Genomic DNA, 23,080 nt, shown 5'->3' with positions numbered 1-23,080 from the left:
GAGAGATGAGCGGGGGAAGAGGAGGGGGGGGGGGACACGCAGCGGGGAGCAGACAAACAAAAGGGGGACCACATTTGTCAACGCAGAACGTTGCGCAATATTTTCGTATTCTGCTGAAGCGCAAGGTGTGGTGGTCTCGTCGTTGCGCTGTCCGCGGGGACTCGAAGCGAACGTCGCAGCCCCGAATGACCTCTCTCCGAGCGAGAGGACGAACCCCGCGCAGCAGCGCGGTGTCGGTCAGAGGGCCGCGACGATGCCTGCTGTGTATTTGCGTGTGACGAGATGCTAACTACCTCGCCTGGTATACAGGAAGTCGTGGGTTACATCCCGACACTGATGATGCCTGTTGCATGTTTGAAGTTTGCATGTCTGTCCCTCCCCCTCCCCGTGCTTGTGTGGATTTTTCTTCCGTGACCTCCGGTTTTTTTGCTCTCCACGTTTAAAAACACGCGTTTAGTAGTAGTAGGAAAGCAACTGCAATTTGTATTTTTACCAGGTAAAAGCCCACTGAGCCAAATACATAGCTCTTTTTAAGAAGCTACCTGGACATGACGAATGATTGCTCAAGGAAGTGGCCTCTCGTCACGCCATGCGCTTTAGCAGATTACAAAAAATTGCAAAATATCCATTGCGCAAATTCTGTCTAAATCGCTGTGGCACCGGTGAACAATGAGTGCCACCGCTTTTTTCCACTCTACGCTGTGGCCTCCCACCCCCTCATCCCTCGATTACTTCAAATGCCCAGGCGCCCACGCAGGTCCGGCTCACAGCACCTATGCTGCTCCACTCACCGTTTGCGCCCAGAACGATCGCAAACACGAACAATTTGAACATTTGAACAAAATACATTTTCATTATTTTTTGGTTGTTTGCTGTTAACCTTCGCCGGCTTATATTTTAAAATTTGGCCCCAGCATTTATTTTTGCTCAAAGTTTTTGAGTTTTACTATCCGAAATAAATTAATTTTGACCACTAACATTTGTAGTCGACTTAAACGCCGCGGCCTTGTCTCTCTCTGCGAATGATGGAGGCGCTGCTGGCTGTGTGGATGTTGGGGTTGGTGGGTCTGCACGGAACTCAGGGCTACTCTAGTGGAGCGCCATCATCTGCCTGCACCGATATGGTTCCACAGCACGACCCCAACACACTGACCGGCACACCCTACTCCATCGTCACCAACAGCAGCACCTTCACCTCTGGCACCAAGGTTAACGGTGAGTGAATGACCCCACCACCCACCACCACCCCGACACAACTCCCTCCGCTCGTCGACTGTCCGTACGTTGAGCTTCTTTCACACCGTACGTAGCCAACCGTGCTAGTCGCAGGTGCGGATTCCTCCAGCCCGTATCGAGGACTCAGTCGACCGGACTGACCGCTCCTCATCTGCACGGCGTTCAACCACCACGGACCGCTCACTCACTCAGCTATAGAGTCGCTTGGCAAACGAGCAGACGCTACTGAGTTGTACTCTACTCAATTACGACAGGGCAGCCTCGATTTACGATTATTCGTCATTAAAGCTTTCGTGACTGCAAGGATTCATCTTCTTTGGTTCTTTCGGTTAAGTCACGTAGAATGAGAATAAAATAATAAAATAACGCAATACAATTCTCACGACGTTTCGGCCACAACACAAGTAGCCTTCTTCAGGTGAAGGAACAGAACTGTCGGGACGAAGCTCTGTCGTCCGACAGTTCTGTTCCTTCACCTGAAGAAGGCTACTTGTGTTGTGGCCGAAACGTCGTGAGAATTTTATCGTGTTATTTTATTTTATTAGTTTATTATTTTATTCTCATTCTACGTGACTTTACCGAAAGAACCAACGAAGATTAGTTCGTAAGTCAAAACGTAATAGCGTACCGTATTGGACACACGATCATTGCTATGCAATTTGTTACGGTTCAACAAAAAATGGAAGCAGTTAAACTAATGGAGAATAAATATTGTACATTTGCATGTAACACTGTGAACAAAACTACTGTACAGTAAAAATAAACGCAAAATAAAGTAACATAACATGTACAAATTCCGTTTATTTTCACTTACCTTGAGTCCTGATGCTGGTGTGCTTGTCGGAAGGGACGCAATTAGTCACCAAAATTGCACTCACACAGACACACGGGGCGCACACACAGATGCACACACAGACACACACACAGGGCATGCACGCACACACATAAACACACACAGGATACGTACGCACACACACTCCACCGATCCCCCACTTAGCTTTAACACATTGTTGGAGAGCAGCGCCTATGAAGGCCGGCACGGCACACGAGGGGGTGAGCGGGAAGCACCACGCCCGGCCGCCTTCGTCTCCGTGGTAGAAATATTTACACACTGCACCAGGCACTCATTTGGGGCTGAGTCGACCTCGGGGAGGCCAAGGAGCGGTTCGGATTATCGCCACCGGTGTTGGCCGTGAGCGGAAATCGAACTCGGGTCACCGGATTCATAGCGCAGCGCGCTAACCAATGCGCCACCGCAACCCATACACACACCGCCCTCTCTCTCACACACACACACACTTTCACACACACACGCTCTCTCTCACACACACACTTTCACATACGCACAAACACTCCCAGCGCAAGATTGACCCATGACATCTCGCGCAGGATCGCTCCGCCGAACAAAATTGTTCCCGTGGATCAGTTTGCAAGTGCGAGTTCGCGTTTTAAGTCAACGTCAAAATAAATATATTTCATGGAAGCTAGTTCGTACGTCGGGTGTTCGTAAATGCTCTTAAGTTGAGGACTGTCTGTGTTTCGCACATTTCCTTTGGACATGGGGGATGGTTGATATGCACTGTATCGACATTTGGTGCCAGGACTGTTGAATTTCAATACCGCAGTGCTCTGTGTGTTATCCCCCCCGACGACCCATTTGGGAGATCCAAAGTTGTGACGGACGGACTTTTGCAAATGATCATGAACAAAGAAATGGCGGAGTTCTGATAGAACCTCGCGCTGAGAAAAATGTCTGCGTGGAGTCTCCAGTGGCTAAGCCGACTTGTCCCCTAGAGCCCGGTCCGTCTCCAATTCAAGAGAGCGCTGGGCTTAAAATCACGGGGAATTTAAAACGAACCGGATTGTCCACTTTTACTGTGGAGTCATCCCAGCCACAGCTCGTGTCACGAAAGGGGCGAGAAGCGCGACAGCCGAGCTAAGGTGGTGGGGGGGCTGCGAGCGTCTCACAAATTGTCGCCTCCTTGTGTCTGTCCGCAGTCACCATCGTGGGCACCTTCGAGGGCTACTTCCTGCAAGCGCGAATACCCGACACCACGACCATCGTGGGCACATGGGACACCCCACCTGCAGACAACATCTTCGTGCCGGTGACTCATCCCTTGGTTGACATCATCCTCATGAATTTCGATTTAAAGCTTTCGTGACTGCAATGATTCATCTTCTTTGGTTCGTTCGGTAAAGTCACGTAGAATGAGAATAAAATAATAAATTGATAAAATAAAATAACACAATAATATTCTCACGACGTTTCGGCCACAACACAAGCGGCCTTCATCAGGTGAAGGTACGAGACTGTCTGGAGGACAGCGCTGGAGCGACTTTACCGAAAGAACCAAAGAAGATCATCCTCATAATCACGATCCATGGGCAGATAGCCCGGAGGTGTCCACTGCACATCTCGTCATGTTTCCACTTTCCACTGTCTTGCGCAACTTGCTCAAGTAGTAGCCACATCTTGCTAGCACCAATCTCTTATGTCGTCGTCAAGCCATTGTCTGAGGTCTTTCTCTCGTTCTTGTTCCTTTCATATTTCTGAACAACACTTTTAATTTCCATCCTACATGTTGTGTGCCCACAGTGCCAGTTTCCTTCTCATCACCGCCTACGTTAGTCACTCTTTGGGTCCTGCCATCACTCCTTTTGGTTCTTGATCCTCACTCTTGGCGGATGTCGTTTAATCTGCCACCACCCGACACAGCCAATTAGTGAGGTTTGTCAAGTATCAAAACATGGCAATTCGTAACGAAATGAATAGAATGTGGTGGGTGGTTAATGCGCGGGTTCGGGATGTTTCAGGCTGGACATTGGCCCATTCTAAGCACGCATAGCCCCTTTAACTCAAGGCGAGGCGAGGGACGGGGGATAAACACGGTTGGGGCACGTGGTCATCCTGTGCACGTTTCCATCATTGCCAACCTGGTCTGGGCTGTACAACAGCCAACAAAGGGCTCCATAGGCTCATTGGGTTCATTCCAGCTTCAATAACAATGTCCATTCTCGTTTTGTTTCTGTGTCTCGCAGTGCAATTCCGTGCCAAAGGCCGCGGTGACGCACTCCACCAGCACCTCCAAGACGAACCTGAGCTTGTTTTGGATCCCGCCGACTACAAACCCTCCCAGCTCCGTAGTGTTTGTGTGAGTTCACCGTCACAGGGCACTCTTACGCACACAGCCCACTGGATTATTATGTATATTAGTACTAATTACACGCCAAAGTGGCTACCAGATGTTAACTACCTTCGCCTGGTATACAGGAAGCTGTGGGTTCGATCCCGACCCCGACGCCTATATATTTGGAGTGTGCATGTCTCTCTCAATGTGGTCAGGTGAATTTTTCTCCGGGTCCTCCAGTTTTTCCCTCCACATTTAGAATGGCCACATATTTAGAGTATTTGGCTGCTATTAATTTCCACATCAGCCACTTCGATGAGCTATCAATTGTGGCCAGATCGCTTCTGCAAAATATCCATATAGCTCAATGGGTCTTATACCGGGTAAATAAAAATATGATTGGTGTAAGGAATGCCTAGAGAACCCTATGAAGGGATACGGTGAGTCCTCGCTTAATTCGTGACGGTGTTCACACTACAACGCGTTTTCGCCATAACACGGTTCTTCCGTTAGGGAACGTTTATGTTGCCGTTATGTGATGTTATAACGCGGAACGTGCCCAATTATAATGCGGAACGTGCCTGTTACAACGCGGAGACCGGTAGGGAAGACAAAGGGAGATTGGTGGAGAGGTCTTTAAGGTTCCAGAAAGGACAGAGAAGAGGACAAGAGGAGCGGGTAGAAGGGGTTCGGTGTGGTGCATTGTAACGGAGCAATTCCCTGAAGCGTTATGCGCTGTGTTGAGGTGACAGAGTTCACGTTCAAAGGCTTACCTTGGACTGCAACTCCTTTCCTTTAATATTACTCCGCTTGTCTACCTGGGAGAGTCTCGCCAAATCTCAAGACCCTTTTCTCAGGAGGGTCCTGTCAAAGTTTCGCATCTAGGGGGTAAGATCCTGCTCTACGTCATCTCCACCGAGTAATCTCCGGTTATTTGGTTTTAAATATCGGCGTTTTTTGGCCACTAAGCGGTTGCATTGTCCTTCGATGGACGTCCTCTCCCCAAGAATATCGGGGATTGGTTCCACGCGACGACTTTTGTTTATGATTCCACATCGGCGACTCCATGGAGGTGTAGCTGGTCCTCGTTACTAGGGGGACAGGTCGGCTAAATAGAAAACAAAGATAAGAGAGATCTGAGACGATGACGAGAAGACACTCTGCGTTGTGTTCTGAGAAGTGGGAGACTCCACAACAGATGAGCACCAGAGGTTATTTCAAAGCGTTCTTCCGAGGGGCGTTTGCGTGCCAGCCACCATGACCAGACACGCCCCCTATCACCCTCCACGTCACACAACACCTCAGCTCAGTCCCTCAGCAGAGTCCGCCCCATACTCTGAATAGTCGACACATAGCTGGGCATGGCCTGCTGTGCACGTGAGGCTTGGGGTCCCTACAGTGAGGGAAAAAAGTATTTGATCCCCTGCTGATTTTGTACGTTTGCCCACTGACAAAGAAATGATCAGTCTATAATTTTAATGGTAGGTTTATTTGAACAGTGTGAGACAGAATAACAACAAAAAAATCCAGAAAATGCATGTCAAAGATGTTATAAATTGATTTGCATTTTAATGAGGGAAATAAGTATTTGACACCCTCTCAATCAGAAAGATTTCTGGCTCCCAGGTGTCTTTTATACAGGTAACGAGCTGAAATTAGGAGCACACTCTTAAAGGAAGTGCTCCTAATCTCAGCTTGTTACCTGTATAAAAGACACCTGTCCACAGAAGCAATCAATCAATGAGATTCCCAACTCTCCACCATGGCCAAGACCAAAGAGCTCTCCAAGGATGTCAGGGACAAGATTGTAGACCTACACAAGGCTGGAATGGGCTACAAGACCATTGCCAAGCAGCTTGGTGAGAAGGTGACAACAGTTGGTGCGATTATTTGCAAATGGAAGAAACACAAAAGAACTGTCAATCTCCCACGGCCTGGGACTCCATGCAAGATCTCACCTCGTGGAGTTGCAATGATCATGAGAACGGTGAGGAATCAGCCCAGAACTACACGGGAGGATCTTGTCAATGATCTCAAGGCAGCTGGGACCATAGTCACCAAGAAAACAATTGGTAACACACTACACCGTGAAGGACTGAAATCCTGCAGCACCCGCAAGGTCCCCCTGCTCAAGAAAGCACATATACATGCCCGTCTGAAGTTTGCCAATGAACATCTGAATGATTCAGAAGACAACTGGGTGAAAGTGTTGTGGTCAAATGAAACCAAAATGGAGCTCTTTGGCATCAACTCAACTCGCCGTGTTTGGAGGAGGAGGAATGGTGCCTATAACCCCAAGAACACCATCCCCACCGTCATACATGGAGGTGGAAACATTATGCTTTGGGGGTGTTTTCTGCTAAGGGGACAGGACAACTTCACCGCATCAAAGGGACGATGGACGGGGCCATGTACCGTCAAATCTTGGGTGAGAACCTCCTTTCCTCAGCCAGGGCATTGAAAATGGGTCGTGGATGGGTATTCCAGCATGACAATGACCCAAAACACACGGACAAGGCAACAAAGGAGTGGGTGAAGAAGAAGCACATTAAGGTCCTGGAGTGGCCTAGCCAGTCTCCAGACCTTTATCCCATAGAAAATCTGTGGCGGGAGCTGAAGGTTCGAGTTGCCAAACGTCAGCCTCGAAACCTTAATTACTCGGAGAAGATCTGCAAAGAGTGGGACAAAATCCCTTCTGAGATGTGTGCAAACCTGGTGGCCAACTTCAAGAAACGTCTGACCTCTGTGATTGCCAACAAGGGTTTTGCCACCAAGTACTAAGTCATGTTTTGCAGACGGGTCAAATACTTATTTCCCTCATTAAAATGCAAATCAATTTATAAAATTTTTGACATGCGTTTTTCTGGATTTTTTTGTTGTTATTCTGTCTCTCACTGTTCAAATAAACGTACCATTAAAAATATAGACTGATCATTTCTTTGTCAGTGGGCAAACGTAGACAATCAGCAGGGGTACAAATACTTTTTTTCCCTCACTGTATCTCTGATCATCACCGTCACTCATACTAAAAAAAAATCTGACTCTCTGTAGCAATCACAGCAACACATAGCAGCAGTGCACAATTGTACGTAAGATTCATCACGTGTAAGCTCACACTGGCGACTCTGTGGAGGCGAGGCCTCAAGTTGTTGCACGCTTCACCTGTGTGTCCACCCCACAGAGCGACCGTGGTCAAGACGAAACACGAATGGCAAATGAACGTGCAGTCGGTAAAGGTCAATGCCTCAGGTGAGTTCACGAGTGCAGTGGTGGTCCACCCACAAGTGGCTGGGATTGATTTCCCACTCAGGTGCCTTTCCATGTGTTGGTCTGTAACTTCCCCCCTCATCTGCATGGGTTTCCTCTGAGTGCTCCGTTTTCTTCCAATGTGACTGGTATTGGTCAAGCATCTCAATGTGGACAGAAAATTACCTGCAACATGTCCCGCTCCTGAAACAGAAACATCCCCCATATAGCCTTCGACTGGTGGGGCAAGTGTTGTTAGCGAGTAGCAACAACTCTGAAGGCCGGTACCGTGGCACACAAGGGAGTGGGTGGCCAGAACCACGCCCGGTCGCTTTTGTTTCCCTAGCCGCAATGTTTTCACACAACTCCAGGTACTCATTTGAGGCTGAGTGGACCTAGGGGAGGCTCAGGAACAGTTCACAAAATCGTCACCGGTGTTGATGGGCATGAGCAGGAAACAAACGCGGGTCGCCAGGTTCGCAGCGCATCACGCTAACTGCCAAATACCGCTTCCCCAACTCATAATCTACCGTGACAGGCAGCGCCTCCCTTCACACGAGCCTTGTGAAGTATGGCGCAAACACCGAATTAACTCCATTATATTAACGATCGCATGGCAATCGCCTTTGGGTGGCCTTCGTGACCTTTGGAAATCACCCAGAGACCTGCTCCATGCCGGCAGCGCCCAGTCACAATGATCCACCGGCGCCATCGAAGCCCACAAACCTCCTTCCGCACGTACGTCAGCGACAAAACCTCGTGCTCACGCGTGTGCGAGGGCCCAGAGAAACCCCAACATGTGTATCCAGGGGACAACACTCTGTCTCATACAGATGGGCCAGATAGGTAATACTACAGTCCGCACCTTGCTGTGCCACCTTCTCCTGGTGAGCCAAGGATATGGGGGCACCTCCTCGACATCCATGTGGAGGGAGTTTTACAATGTTTGTGTGTGACACCTGAACCTCCGATAAGCATGGTTGGCTATGTACGGTGCGAAAGAAGTTCAACATACATACGTGGTCCACCAACTCTCGTTGACTCCACAGCGCTGGATCGCAGGCATGCATAGCCACAATACCAGGCCTTGCAAGTCGTGGATAAGGCTTAACATGCAAAAACTTTCTCTGTTTTGTGTGAGAGGAGCGATGACAATATTTACAAAAAATCTCATTCCCTTGTGTGTGCTGCAGGTTATGTAGCCACAACCAAGCCACCAGCTAAGACGTCAACCAAGCCAGGCAACTCTGCCGGGCGCGCGGCCCTCGCCATGTCTGGGCTCTCCCTGGGCGCGCTGCTCGTGGTCGTCACAGCCGCGTGCTGTCGTTGATTCCACCGGCGAAGTCACGGAGTTCCTTGAGTGCGTGCAACAGTCCGGAGTGGTGACGAAATGTTGGTGGGGTGGTGGGGGGGGGGGCAGTGGGCCGGGTTTCCAAAGTGAAACCATTCCACCAATTCCGTCCATTTGTGGGTTCTGAGGGAAGGTGTTGTCTGGGTTACAGCTTAATCATTAAATAATATTCTAAAATTAATCATTGTCATCGTCGTCATTGTCTATGGCAGTTGTTCTCAACCTTATGTTGCTGCTACTGTTACCCTACTCGTTGAATTTTGTCTCAACTGAGTACTTTGCCCGACCCAATACGGTTCTAAGATATAAATGTATGAATAATGAGCATAAATATTTTAATCATTTGTCCATTTCGTGATGTATCTTTAAGTAGCTAGGAACTGCAAAGCAAGACTTAATTTTAGATTTAAAGCTTTCGTGACTGCTAGGATCCATACTCTTTGGTTCTATTGGGTAAAGTCACGTAGGTGAAAATAAAATAACAAAAAATCACGACGTTTCGGCCACAACACAAGCGGCCTTCATCAGGTAAAGGGACGAGACTGTCTGGAGGACAGCGCTGGAGTGAGAGAAGCCACGCTTAGATCACGACCTTTATGCTGTGTGAGAAGAAAAACACAAAGCGCCTTGAAAAAGGAATTAGCATATAATTTAGCATTGAAATGGCTCATTGAAATAGCTAAGTTAAAGTGTACACATCCGCAGAGGTACCCCTTGTATCTTCTCCGAATTCTAAACAGATTCTGCTTAAGGCCAGCCTATCTTTAATCTCAGAGAGGATAAGGCTACTCCGATTTGAACTCGATACTTTAGACAGGACTCTCCTACAAGCTCATTTAATGTTAACACAAAAAATGTCACCTTCTGATTGGAATCACGTAGACAACATGACTGCTTCTTCTGCTGAGTCGCTGTCAGTCAAATGTAAAGCTAACCTGATTTCTAAATTCAACCACCTATCAAAGAAAAACCCAGTTCCACATATAACAAAACTAGATGTTAACAAAATCGTCATTAATCAGAGTAGCACCCCGATTTCGGACAATCTGAAAACAGTACTGGCTAGGGGACTAAATTTTGCTGTCACCCCAAAACACATACCAATAGATGATATCATATCTCAGGTCGATGTAGCCCTCAAAGGCGTAGGACACATCCAAGCAGACGTTGCGAGAGCTGAAATAGCCACTATTCTTAAGAATGCTTAGTAACATTAGCAAAAATGAACGCTCTGAACTCGCGAATTTAAAAAAACAGAAGTGATATAGTCATCCTCTCAGCCGATAAAGGCAACGCTACTGTTATTATGGATAAAGATTCATACAACAACAAAATTCAGAATATGCTCAACGATGGAAGTTACTCAAAAATAAAAAAATAACCCTACTAATAGCCTAGCGATAAAAACCAACAAGATCATCACAAGTTCGACCTCCCTAATCGACCCAACTAAACGTCCCTCCCTAAAACCTTCTGCTGCAAGACCCCCTAGATTCTATGGTCTTCCCAAGATTCATAAAGAAGGCACCCCACTTCGACCCATCGTATCCACGATCAACTCCCCTACCTATAGACTAGCCCGTTTTCTGTCAGATACCTTGCTGCCTTTCACTGGCATGACCGCCTCAGTAGTAGTTAACTCAGCCCAATTGGTCTCTATGGTCAAAGACGTTGTAGTGTCCCCTGACGATATCCTTGTCAGCTTCGATGTGGTCTCTTTGTTCACCAAGGTCCCAGTACCTGAAACCATTGAAATAATTGAAAAGTTGGTCCAACATGGACTAGACCCCGACACACCTGCACTGGTTAGGCACTGCCTCAACAATACCTACTTTACTTGGAATGGCTCCTTCTACAAACAAAATGAGGGTACCCCCATGGGATCCCCCTTATCACCAGTGATAGCCAATATTTTCATGGAGAAATTTGAATCAGACGCCATCCAGACTTCCACCCTCAGACCTTCCCTGTGGAAGAGATATGTGGATGACACTTTCGTCATTTGGCCACATGGCCTCCCAGCTCTGAACCTTTTCCTACACCACATCAATTCCAGACATCCCGCCATCAAATTCACCATGGAAGTGGAGAAAGATGGCAAGCTACCATTCTTAGATGTTCTGTTTGAGAGGAGACCTGATGGCTCATTGGGGCATTCTGTCTACAGGAAACCCACCCACACAGATTCCTACTTGAAATCTGATTCCCACCACCACCCAGCCCAAAATAATTCTCTCATCAAAACTTTATTCCATAGGGCTCATTGCATTTCAGACCAACACCACCTGACCAGTGAATTAAAACATGTACACCTGGCCCTGAAAAGGAATGGTTACTCTGACCGTACCATCCGCCAAGCTGTTTCTCCCTCCATACAGAAACAACCACTTGATACTCCGGTCAAAACCATCACACTTCCATATATAGCAGGCGTTACTAAAAAGATTTCCAAAATTCTAAACAAACACAAGATCCAGGTCCGGTTCAATACAGTACACAAAATTCGTGATCTGATCCCATCCGTGAAGGATGTCATTCCTGATTTACAGTACCCCGGGGTTTACAAAATGAGTTGTACCTGCGGTGATTGCTATATCGGGGAGGCAAAGCGACATGTCTCTGACCGAATTCGCGAGCACAAATCAGATTTGAAACACGGCAAAACGAATTCTTCTACCGTGGCTGATCACTGTTAAAACGCTGTGGGTGATCACGATATAATTTTCTCCGATACCAAGGTTCTTTGCAAACCCACGGGCTTTTATCAGAGATTTGTTCATGAAGCAATTCAGATCTACAAACACAGACACAATTTCAACCGAGAGGATGGTTTCAAATTAAGCAACCATTGGAAAGATGTTCTAAATCGAACTAAACATTAAACTATTTTCAATGGTACAGTATATTTTTTTCAAGTAGTGGTACCCCAAACTTTCGCAGCTCTTATAAATTCCCTTTTCACACCATCAATAGGTAAACTCCCCCTCCCCCCCTTCCCCCGCGCCAAACGGCAAGTCCACCGGCACGTACACCACCTCTTTCCTAAAATCCGCCAATCAAATGCTAATTTTTATGCTAATTTCTTTGTCAGAACACCTTGTTTGCTCGCACACAGTTTAAAGGTCCGCTGTCTGAGCGTGGTTGTGTTTCGCTAAATTCTCCTGTTTGATGAGTACTAGGTGCCTCGGTGAATGTATATGCTCTGACTTTAACATAGCTATTTCTGTGACCAGTTACAAGCTAATCACTCAGCTATTTCAATGCTAAATTCTATGCTAATTCCTTTGTCAAGGGGTACTTCTGCGGATGTGTATATTTTAACTTAGCTATTTCAATGAGCCATTTCAATGCTAAATTATATGCTAATTCCTTTGTCAAGGCGCTTTGTGTTTTTCTTCTCACACAGCTTAAAGGTCGTGATCTAAGCATGGCTTCTCTCACTCCAGCGCTGTCCTCCAGACAGTCTCGTCCCTTTACCTGATGAAGGCCGCTTGTGTTGTGGCCGAAACGTCGTGATTTTTTGTTATTTTATTTTCACCTACGTGACTTTACCCAATAGAACTAAAGTGTAAAGACTTAATTTGTTCACTCTTGCTGGTTACTCTTGGCAACCATATTGTTTACCATCACTGAGTTTAGAAAGGTATTGTATAACGTTCTAGGTTACCGTATATTTACATTTTATCGTAGTTATTTTTATATTCGCAGATTCACACAACATGATTATTCACCGATGACTCTTCACGTATGATAGAATTCCAGATATTTATAAATCATCTCGCGTACTCCCCTGGGACATTGCCACGTGTACCCCCCAGGGGACCACGTACCCCCGGTTGAGAACCACCACTCCATGGGGCAGGGCTTCCCCAAATGCAGTCCCCGCAACCAACCGACCGACCGACCGACAGCCACCACGCTCAGTCCTTCACGCGTTCACGAATTTACTTCATCCCCATTCAACGGTGGCCTTGAACTCCGTGCAGACCCACCAACCCCACACCGTGCACACAGCCAGCAGCGCCTTCCTCATTTCCAGGGAGATGGGGCCAAGGGGTTTAAGTCTTTGACAAATGTCGGTGGTCAGTAGAGTTTATTTAGGAGGGTAAAACTCAAAAGCAGAAAAAATAGTGGACAAATTTGCTTAACACAAAAAAATGCAAAAAAACGAGTTTTCTGAAAAGCCCACTGAGTATTAATTTATTTTTCAAAAGCAAGCTGGGCAGATATGAAGGCTCAACAAAGTGGCTTATCATTTGGACATTTACAGCAGCAAAATAATCTAAACACTCGAAACGCATTTTCTAAATGTGGAGGGAAAAACTGGAGGACGCGGAGAATCAATTCACCCGACCACGGGGAGGACGTGCAAACTCCACATATATACAGGCGTCAGGGTCGGGATCGAACCCCTCATCTCCTACATACCGGGCGAGGAGGATAGCATCTCGTCACAGTGGCACCCCTTCAATAAATAAAGTAGACAAGTTCAGCTTGCACCATCAGTTCCGACCCTTATACTCGAGAGATGAGCGGGGGAAGAGGAGGGGGGGGGGACACGCAGCGGGGAGCAGACAAACAAAAGGGGGACCACTTTTGTCAACGCAGAACGTTGCGCAATATTTTCGTATTCTGCTGAAGCGCAAGGTGTGGTGGTCTCGTCGTTGCGCTGTCCGCGGGGACTCGAAGCGAACGTCGCAGCCCCGAATGACCTCTCTCCGAGCGAGAGGACGAACCCCGCGCAGCAGCGCGGTGTCGGTCAGAGGGCCGCGACGATGCCTGCTGTGTATTTGCGTGTGACGAGATGCTAACTACCTCGCCTGGTATACAGGAAGTCGTGGGTTACATCCCGACACTGATGATGCCTGTTGCATGTTTGTAGTTTGCATGTCTGTCCCTCCCCCTCCCCGTGCTTGTGTGGATTTTTCTTCCGTGACCTCCGGTTTTTTTGCTCTCCACGTTTAAAAACACGCGTTTAGTAGTAGTAGGAAAGCAACTGCAATTTGTATTTTTACCAGGTAAAAGCCCACTGAGCCAAATACATAGCTCTTTTTAAGAAGCTACCTGGACATGACGAATGATTGCTCAAGGAAGTGGCCTCTCGTCACGCCATGCGCTTTAGCAGATTACAAAAAATTGCAAAATATCCATTGCGCAAATTCTGTCTAAATCGCTGTGGCACCGGTGAACAATGAGTGCCACCGCTTTTTTCCACTCTACGCTGTGGCCCCCCACCCCCTCATCCCTCGATTACTTCAAATGCCCAGGCGCCCACGCAGGTCCGGCTCACAGCACCTATGCTGCTCCCCTCACCGTTTGCGCCCAGAACGATCGCAAACACGAACAATTTGAACATTTGAACAAAATACATTTTCATTATTTTTTGGTTGTTTGCTGTTAACCTTCGCCGGCTTATATTTTAAAATTTGGCCCCAGCATTTATTTTTGCTCAAAGTTTTTGAGTTTTACTATCCGAAATAAATTAATTTTGACCACTAACATTTGTAGTCGACTTAAACGCCGCGGCCTCGTCTCTCTCTGCGAATGATGGAGGCGCTGCTGGCTGTGTGGATGGTGGGGTTGGTGGGTCTGCACGGAACTCAGGGCTACTCTAGTGGAGCGCCATCATCTGCCTGCACCGATATGGTTCCACAGCACGACCTCAACACACTGACCGGCACACCCTACTCCATCGTCACCAACAGCAGCACCTTCACCTCTGGCACCAAGGTTAACGGTGAGTGAATGACCCCACCACCCACCACCACCCCGACACAACTCCCTCCGCTCGTCGACTGTCCGTACGTTGAGCTTCTTTCACACCGTACGTAGCCAACCGTGCTAGTCGCAGGTGCGGATTCCTCCAGCCCGTATCGAGGACTCAGTCGACCGGACTGACCGCTCCTCATCTGCACGGCGTTCAACCACCACGGACCGCTCACTCACTCAGCTATAGAGTCGCTTGGCAAACGAGCAGACGCTACTGAGTTGTACTCTACTCAATTACGACAGGGCAGCCTCGATTTACGAATATTAGTTCGTCATTAAAGCTTTCGTGACTGTAAGGATTCATCTTCTTTGGTTCTTTCGGTTAAGTCACGTAGAATGAGAATAAAATAATAAAATAAAATAACGCAATACAATTCTCACGACGTTTCGGCCACAACACAAGTAGCCTTCTTCAGGTGAAGGAACAGAACTGTCGGGACGAAGCTCTGTCGTCCGACAGTTCTGTTCCTTCACCTGAAGAAGGCTACTTGTGTTGTGGCCGAAACGTCGTGAGAATTTTATCGTGTTATTTTATTTTATTCTCATTCTACGTGACTTTACCGAAAGAACCAAAGAAGATTAGTTCGTAAGTCAAAACGTAATAGCGTACCGTATTGGACACACGATCATTGCTAGGCAATTTGTTACGGTTCAACAAAAAAGGGAAGCAGTTAAACTAATGGAGAATAAATATTGTACATTTGCATGTAACACTGTGAACAAAAATACTGTACAGTAAAATTAAACGCAAAATAAAGTAACATAACATGGAAAAATTCCGTTTATTTTCACTTACCTTGAGGCCTGATGCTGGTGTGCTTGTCGGAAGGGACGCAATTAGTCACCAAAATTGCACTCACACAGACACACGGGGCGCGCACACAGATGCACACACAGGGCATGCACGCACACACATAAACACACATAGGATACGTACGCACACACACTCCACCGATCCCCCACTTAGCTTTAACACATTGTTGGAGAGCAGCGCCTATGAAGGCCGGCACGGCACACGAGGGGAAGCACCACGCCCGGCCGCCTTCGCCTCCGTGGTAGAAATATTTACACACTGCACCAGGCACTCATTTGGGGCTGAGTCGACCTCGGGGAGGCCAAGGAGCGATTCGGATTATCGCCACCGGTGTTGGCCGTGAGCGGAAATCGAACTCGGGTCACCGGATTCATAGCGCAGCGCGCTAACCAATGCGCCACCGCTCCCCATACACACACCGCCCTCTCTCTCACACACACACACTTTCACACACACCGCTCTCTCTCACACACCGCTCTCTCTCACACAAAGACAAAGATCCCCCATATAGCCTTAACAGACTGTAGGGGCAAGTGCTGTTAGCGAGCACCTATGAAGGCCGGAACGGTACACGAAGGGGTGGGTGGCCAACACCACGCCCGACCGCCTTTGTCTCCCTAGTGGCAATGTTTACACACCGCACCAGGTACTCATTTGAGGCTGAGTCGACCTAGGGGAGGCCCGGAACCGGTTCAGATAATCGTCACTGGTGTTGGCCGTGAGCGGGAATCGAACCTGGGTAGCGCAGCGCGCTAACCGCTACACTATCGCTCCCCACTCAATTTCTCACACACACTTTCACATACGCACAAACACTCCCAGCGCAGGATCGCTCCGCCGAACAAAATTGTTCCCGTGGATCAGTTTGCAAGTGCGAGTTCGCGTTTTAAGTCAACGTCAAAATAAATATATTTCATGGAAGCTAGTTCGTACGTCGGGTGTCCGTAAATGCTCTTAAGTTGAGGACTGTCTGTGTTTCGCACATTTCCTTTGGACATGGGGGATGGTTGATATGCACTGTATCGACATCTGGTGCCAGGACTGTTGAATTTCAATACCGCAGTGCTCTGTGTGTTATCCCCCCCGACGACCCATTTGGGAGATCCAAAGTTGTGACGGACGGACTTTTGCAAATGATCATGAACAAAGAAATGGCGGAGTTCCGATAGAACCTCGCGCTGAGAAAAATGTCTGCGTGGAGTCTCCAGTGGCTAAGCCGACTTGTCCCCTAGAGCCCGGTCCGTCTCCAATTCAAGAGAGCGCTGGGCTTAAAATCACGGGGAATTTAAAACGAACCGGATTGTCCACTTTTACTGTGGAGTCATCCCAGCCACAGCTCGTGTCACGAAAGGGGCGAGAAGCGCGACAGCCGAGCTAAGGTGGTGGGGGGGCTGCGAGCATCTCACAAATTGTCGCCTCCTTGTGTCTGTCCGCAGTCACCATCGTGGGCACCTTCGAGGGCTACTTCCTGCAAGCGCGAATACCCGACACCACGACCATCGTGGGCACATGGGACACCCCACCTGCAGACAACATCTTCGTGCCGGTGACTCATCCCTTGGTTGACATCATCCTCATGAATTTCGATTTAAAGCTTTCGTGACTGCAAGGATTCATCTTCTTTGGTTCGTTCGGTAAAGTCACGTAGAATGAGAATAAAATAATAAATTGATAAAATAAAATAACACAATAATATTCTCACGACGTTTCGGCCACAACACAAGCGGCCTTCATCAGGTGAAGGTACGAGACTGTCTGGAGGACAGCGCTGGAGCGACTTTACCGAAAGAACCAAAGAAGATCATCCTCATAATCACGATCCATGGGCAGATAGCCCGGAGGTGTCCACTGCACATCTCGTCATGTTTCCACTTTCCACTGTCTTGCGCAACTTGCTCAAGTAGTAGCCACATCTTGCTAGCACCAATCTCTTATGTCGTCGTCAAGCCATTGTCTGAGGTCTTTCTCTCGTTCTTGTTCCTTTCATATTTCTGAACAACACTTTTAATTTCCATCCTACATGTTGTGTGCCCACAGTGCCAGTTTCCTTCTCATCACCGCCTACGTTAGTCACTCTTTGGGTCCTGCCATCACTCCTTTTGGTTCTTGATCCTCACTCTTGGCGGATGTCGTTTAATCTGCCACCACCCGACACAGCCAATTAGTGAGGTTTGTCAAGTATCAAAACATGGCAATTCGTAACGAAATGAATAGAATGTGGTGGGTGGTTAATGCGCGGGTTCGGGATGTTTCAGGCTGGACATTGGCCCATTCTAAGCACGCATAGCCCCTTTAACTCAAGGCGAGGCGAGGGACGGGGGATAAACACGGTTGGGGCACGTGGTCATCCTGTGCACGTTTCCATCATTGCCAACCTGGTCTGGGCTGTACAACAGCCAACAAAGGGCTCCATAGGCTCATTGGGTTCATTCCAGCTTCAATAACAATGTCCATTCTCGTTTTGTTTCTGTGTCTCGCAGTGCAATTCCGTGCCAAAGGCCGCGGTGACGCACTCCACCAGCACCTCCAAGACGAACCTGAGCTTGTTTTGGATCCCGCCGACTACAAACCCTCCCAGCTCCGTAGTGTTTGTGTGAGTTCACCGTCACAGGGCACTCTTACGCACACAGCCCACTGGATTATTATGTATATTAGTACTAATTACACGCCAAAGTGGCTACCAGATGTTAACTACCTTCGCCTGGTATACAGGAAGCTGTGGGTTCGATCCCGACCCCGACGCCTATATATTTGGAGTGTGCATGTCTCTCTCAATGTGGTCAGGTGAATTTTTCTCCGGGTCCTCCAGTTTTTCCCTCCACATTTAGAATGGCCACATATTTAGAGTATTTGGCTGCTATTAATTTCCACATCAGCCACTTCGATGAGCTATCAATTGTGGCCAGATCGCTTCTGCAAAATATCCATATAGCTCAATGGGTCTTATACCGGGTAAATAAAAATATGATTGGTGTAAGGAATGCCTAGAGAACCCTATGAAGGGATACGGTGAGTCCTCGCTTAATTCGTGACGGTGTTCACACTACAACGCGTTTTCGCCATAACACGGTTCTTCCGTTAGGGAACGTTTATGTTGCCGTTATGTGATGTTATAACGCGGAACGTGCCCAATTATAATGCGGAACGTGCCTGTTACAACGCGGAGACCGGTAGGGAAGACAAAGGGAGATTGGTGGAGAGGTCTTTAAGGTTCCAGAAAGGACAGAGAAGAGGACAAGAGGAGCGGGTAGAAGGGGTTCGGTGTGGTGCATTGTAACGGAGCAATTCCCTGAAGCGTTATGCGCTGTGTTGAGGTGACAGAGTTCACGTTCAAAGGCTTACCTTGGACTGCAACTCCTTTCCTTTAATATTACTCCGCTTGTCTACCTGGGAGAGTCTCGCCAAATCTCAAGACCCTTTTCTCAGGAGGGTCCTGTCAAAGTTTCGCATCTAGGGGGTAAGATCCTGCTCTACGTCATCTCCACCGAGTAATCTCCGGTTATTTGGTTTTAAATATCGGCGTTTTTTGGCCACTAAGCGGTTGCATTGTCCTTCGATGGACGTCCTCTCCCCAAGAATATCGGGGATTGGTTCCACGCGACGACTTTTGTTTATGATTCCACATCGGCGACTCCATGGAGGTGTAGCTGGTCCTCGTTACTAGGGGGACAGGTCGGCTAAATAGAAAACAAAGATAAGAGAGATCTGAGACGATGACGAGAAGACACTCTGCGTTGTGTTCTGAGAAGTGGGAGACTCCACAACAGATGAGCACCAGAGGTTATTTCAAAGCGTTCTTCCGAGGGGCGTTTGCGTGCCAGCCACCATGACCAGACACGCCCCCTATCACCCTCCACGTCACACAACACCTCAGCTCAGTCCCTCAGCAGAGTCCGCCCCATACTCTGAATAGTCGACACATAGCTGGGCATGGCCTGCTGTGCACGTGAGGCTTGGGGTCCCTACAGTGAGGGAAAAAAGTATTTGATCCCCTGCTGATTTTGTACGTTTGCCCACTGACAAAGAAATGATCAGTCTATAATTTTAATGGTAGGTTTATTTGAACAGTGTGAGACAGAATAACAACAAAAAAATCCAGAAAATGCATGTCAAAGATGTTATAAATTGATTTGCATTTTAATGAGGGAAATAAGTATTTGACACCCTCTCAATCAGAAAGATTTCTGGCTCCCAGGTGTCTTTTATACAGGTAACGAGCTGAAATTAGGAGCACACTCTTAAAGGAAGTGCTCCTAATCTCAGCTTGTTACCTGTATAAAAGACACCTGTCCACAGAAGCAATCAATCAATGAGATTCCCAACTCTCCACCATGGCCAAGACCAAAGAGCTCTCCAAGGATGTCAGAGACAAGATTGTAGACCTACACAAGGCTGGAATGGGCTACAAGACCATTGCCAAGCAGCTTGGTGAGAAGGTGACAACAGTTGGTGCGATTATTTGCAAATGGAAGAAACACAAAAGAACTGTCAATCTCCCACGGCCTGGGACTCCATGCAAGATCTCACCTCGTGGAGTTGCAATGATCATGAGAACGGTGAGGAATCAGCCCAGAACTACACGGGAGGATCTTGTCAATGATCTCAAGGCAGCTGGGACCATAGTCACCAAGAAAACAATTGGTAACACACTACACCGTGAAGGACTGAAATCCTGCAGCACCCGCAAGGTCCCCCTGCTCAAGAAAGCACATATACATGCCCGTCTGAAGTTTGCCAATGAACATCTGAATGATTCAGAAGACAACTGGGTGAAAGTGTTGTGGTCAAATGAAACCAAAATGGAGCTCTTTGGCATCAACTCAACTCGCCGTGTTTGGAGGAGGAGGAATGGTGCCTATAACCCCAAGAACACCATCCCCACCGTCATACATGGAGGTGGAAACATTATGCTTTGGGGGTGTTTTCTGCTAAGGGGACAGGACAACTTCACCGCATCAAAGGGACGATGGACGGGGCCATGTACCGTCAAATCTTGGGTGAGAACCTCCTTTCCTCAGCCAGGGCATTGAAAATGGGTCGTGGATGGGTATTCCAGCATGACAATGACCCAAAACACACGGACAAGGCAACAAAGGAGTGGGTGAAGAAGAAGCACATTAAGGTCCTGGAGTGGCCTAGCCAGTCTCCAGACCTTTATCCCATAGAAAATCTGTGGCGGGAGCTGAAGGTTCGAGTTGCCAAACGTCAGCCTCGAAACCTTAATTACTCGGAGAAGATCTGCAAAGAGTGGGACAAAATCCCTTCTGAGATGTGTGCAAACCTGGTGGCCAACTTCAAGAAACGTCTGACCTCTGTGATTGCCAACAAGGGTTTTGCCACCAAGTACTAAGTCATGTTTTGCAGACGGGTCAAATACTTATTTCCCTCATTAAAATGCAAATCAATTTATAAAATTTTTGACATGCGTTTTTCTGGATTTTTTTGTTGTTATTCTGTCTCTCACTGTTCAAATAAACGTACCATTAAAAATATAGACTGATCATTTCTTTGTCAGTGGGCAAACGTAGACAATCAGCAGGGGTACAAATACTTTTTTTCCCTCACTGTATCTCTGATCATCACCGTCACTCATACTAAAAAAAAATCTGACTCTCTGTAGCAATCACAGCAACACATAGCAGCAGTGCACAATTGTACGTAAGATTCATCACGTGTAAGCTCACACTGGCGACTCTGTGGAGGCGAGGCCTCAAGTTGTTGCACGCTTCACCTGTGTGTCCACCCCACAGAGCGACCGTGGTCAAGACGAAACACGAATGGCAAATGAACGTGCAGTCGGTAAAGGTCAATGCCTCAGGTGAGTTCACGAGTGCAGTGGTGGTCCACCCACAAGTGGCTGGGATTGATTTCCCACTCAGGTGCCTTTCCGTGTGTTGGTCTGTAACTTCCCCCCTCATCTGCATGGGTTTCCTCTGAGTGCTCCGTTTTCTTCCAATGTGACTGGTATTGGTCAAGCATCTCAATGTGGACAGAAAATTACCTGCAACATGTCCCGCTCCTGAAACAGAAACATCCCCCATATAGCCTTCGACTGGTGGGGCAAGTGTTGTTAGCGAGTAGCAACAACTCTGAAGGCCGGTACCGTGGCACACAAGGGAGTGGGTGGCCAGAACCACGCCCGGTCGCTTTTGTTTCCCTAGCCGCAATGTTTTCACACAACTCCAGGTACTCATTTGAGGCTGAGTGGACCTAGGGGAGGCTCAGGAACAGTTCACAAAATCGTCACCGGTGTTGATGGGCATGAGCAGGAAACAAACGCGGGTCGCCAGGTTCGCAGCGCATCACGCTAACTGCCAAATACCGCTTCCCCAACTCATAATCTACCGTGACAGGCAGCGCCTCCCTTCACACGAGCCTTGTGAAGTATGGCGCAAACACCGAATTAACTCCATTATATTAACGATCGTATGGCAATCGCCTTTGGGTGGCCTTCGTGACCTTTGGAAATCACCCAGAGACCTGCTCCATGCCGGCAGCGCCCAGTCACAATGATCCACCGGCGCCATCGAAGCCCACAAACCTCCTTCCGCACGTACGTCAGCGACAAAACCTCGTGCTCACGCGTGTGCGAGGGCCCAGAGAAACCCCAACATGTGTATCCAGGGGACAACACTCTGTCTCATACAGATGGGCCAGATAGGTAATACTACAGTCCGCACCTTGCTGTGCCACCTTCTCCTGGTGAGCCAAGGATATGGGGGCACCTCCTCGACATCCATGTGGAGGGAGTTTTACAATGTTTGTGTGTGACACCTGAACCTCCGATAAGCATGGTTGGCTATGTACGGTGCGAAAGAAGTTCAACATACATACGTGGTCCACCAACTCTCGTTGACTCCACAGCGCTGGATCGCAGGCATGCATAGCCACAATACCAGGCCTTGCAAGTCGTGGATAAGGCTTAACATGCAAAAACTTTCTCTGTTTTGTGTGAGAGGAGCGATGACAATATTTACAAAAAATCTCATTCCCTTGTGTGTTCTGCAGGTTATGTAGCCACAACCAAGCCACCAGCTAAGACGTCAACCAAGCCAGGCAACTCTGCCGGGCGCGCGGCCCTCGCCATGTCTGGGCTCTCCCTGGGCGCGCTGCTCGTGGTCGTCACAGCCGCGTGCTGTCGTTGATTCCACCGGCGAAGTCACGGAGTTCCTTGAGTGCGTGCAACAGTCCGGAGTGGTGACGAAATGTTGGTGGGGTGGTGGGGGGGGGGGGCAGTGGGCCGGGTTTCCAAAGTGAAACCATTCCACCAATTCCGTCCATTTGTGGGTTCTGAGGGAAGGTGTTGTCTGGGTTACATCTTAATCATTAAATAATATTCTAAAATTAATCATTGTCATCGTCGTCATTGTCTATGGCAGTTGTTCTCAACCTTATGTTGCTGCTACTGTTACCCTACTCGTTGAATTTTGTCTCAACTGAGTACTTTGCCCGACCCAATACGGTTCTAAGATATAAATGTATGAATAATGAGCATAAATATTTTAATCATTTGTCCATTTCGTGATGTATCTT

At 48.0% G+C, this 23,080-nt stretch overlaps 2 protein-coding genes across 2 annotated transcripts; both read left to right on the top strand.

Moving 5' to 3' along the window:
- Positions 1 to 780: 780 nt before the first annotated feature.
- Positions 781 to 9,023, top strand: LOC116956828 (putative defense protein 1). Its single transcript, XM_032978680.2, has 5 exons — positions 781 to 1,215; positions 3,235 to 3,344; positions 4,279 to 4,391; positions 7,549 to 7,616; positions 8,807 to 9,023. The coding sequence occupies exons 1-5, from the start codon at positions 1,023 to 1,025 to the stop codon at positions 8,941 to 8,943; spliced, it is 621 nt and encodes a 206-aa protein (XP_032834571.1). The 5' UTR covers positions 781 to 1,022; the 3' UTR covers positions 8,944 to 9,023.
- A 5,153-nt stretch (positions 9,024 to 14,176) lies between these two features.
- LOC116956829 (putative defense protein 1) lies at positions 14,177 to 22,758 on the top strand. The gene is made up of 5 exons (XM_032978681.2): positions 14,177 to 14,701; positions 16,984 to 17,093; positions 18,028 to 18,140; positions 21,298 to 21,365; positions 22,556 to 22,758. Exons 1-5 carry the CDS (start codon positions 14,509 to 14,511, stop codon positions 22,690 to 22,692), a joined length of 621 nt encoding a protein of 206 aa, XP_032834572.1. The 5' UTR covers positions 14,177 to 14,508; the 3' UTR covers positions 22,693 to 22,758.
- Positions 22,759 to 23,080: the final 322 nt, after the last annotated feature.

This window comes from Petromyzon marinus, unplaced genomic scaffold (assembly GCF_048934315.1).
Source record: "Petromyzon marinus isolate PM22_M1 ecotype Great Lakes invasive population unplaced genomic scaffold, UKy_Petmar_22M1.pri1.0 PM_Scaffold_5, whole genome shotgun sequence".
Lineage (NCBI taxonomy): Eukaryota > Metazoa > Chordata > Hyperoartia > Petromyzontiformes > Petromyzontidae > Petromyzon > Petromyzon marinus.
The sequence above is the reverse complement of the archived record's forward strand: the minus strand, read 5'-3'. Positions and strand labels throughout refer to the sequence as shown.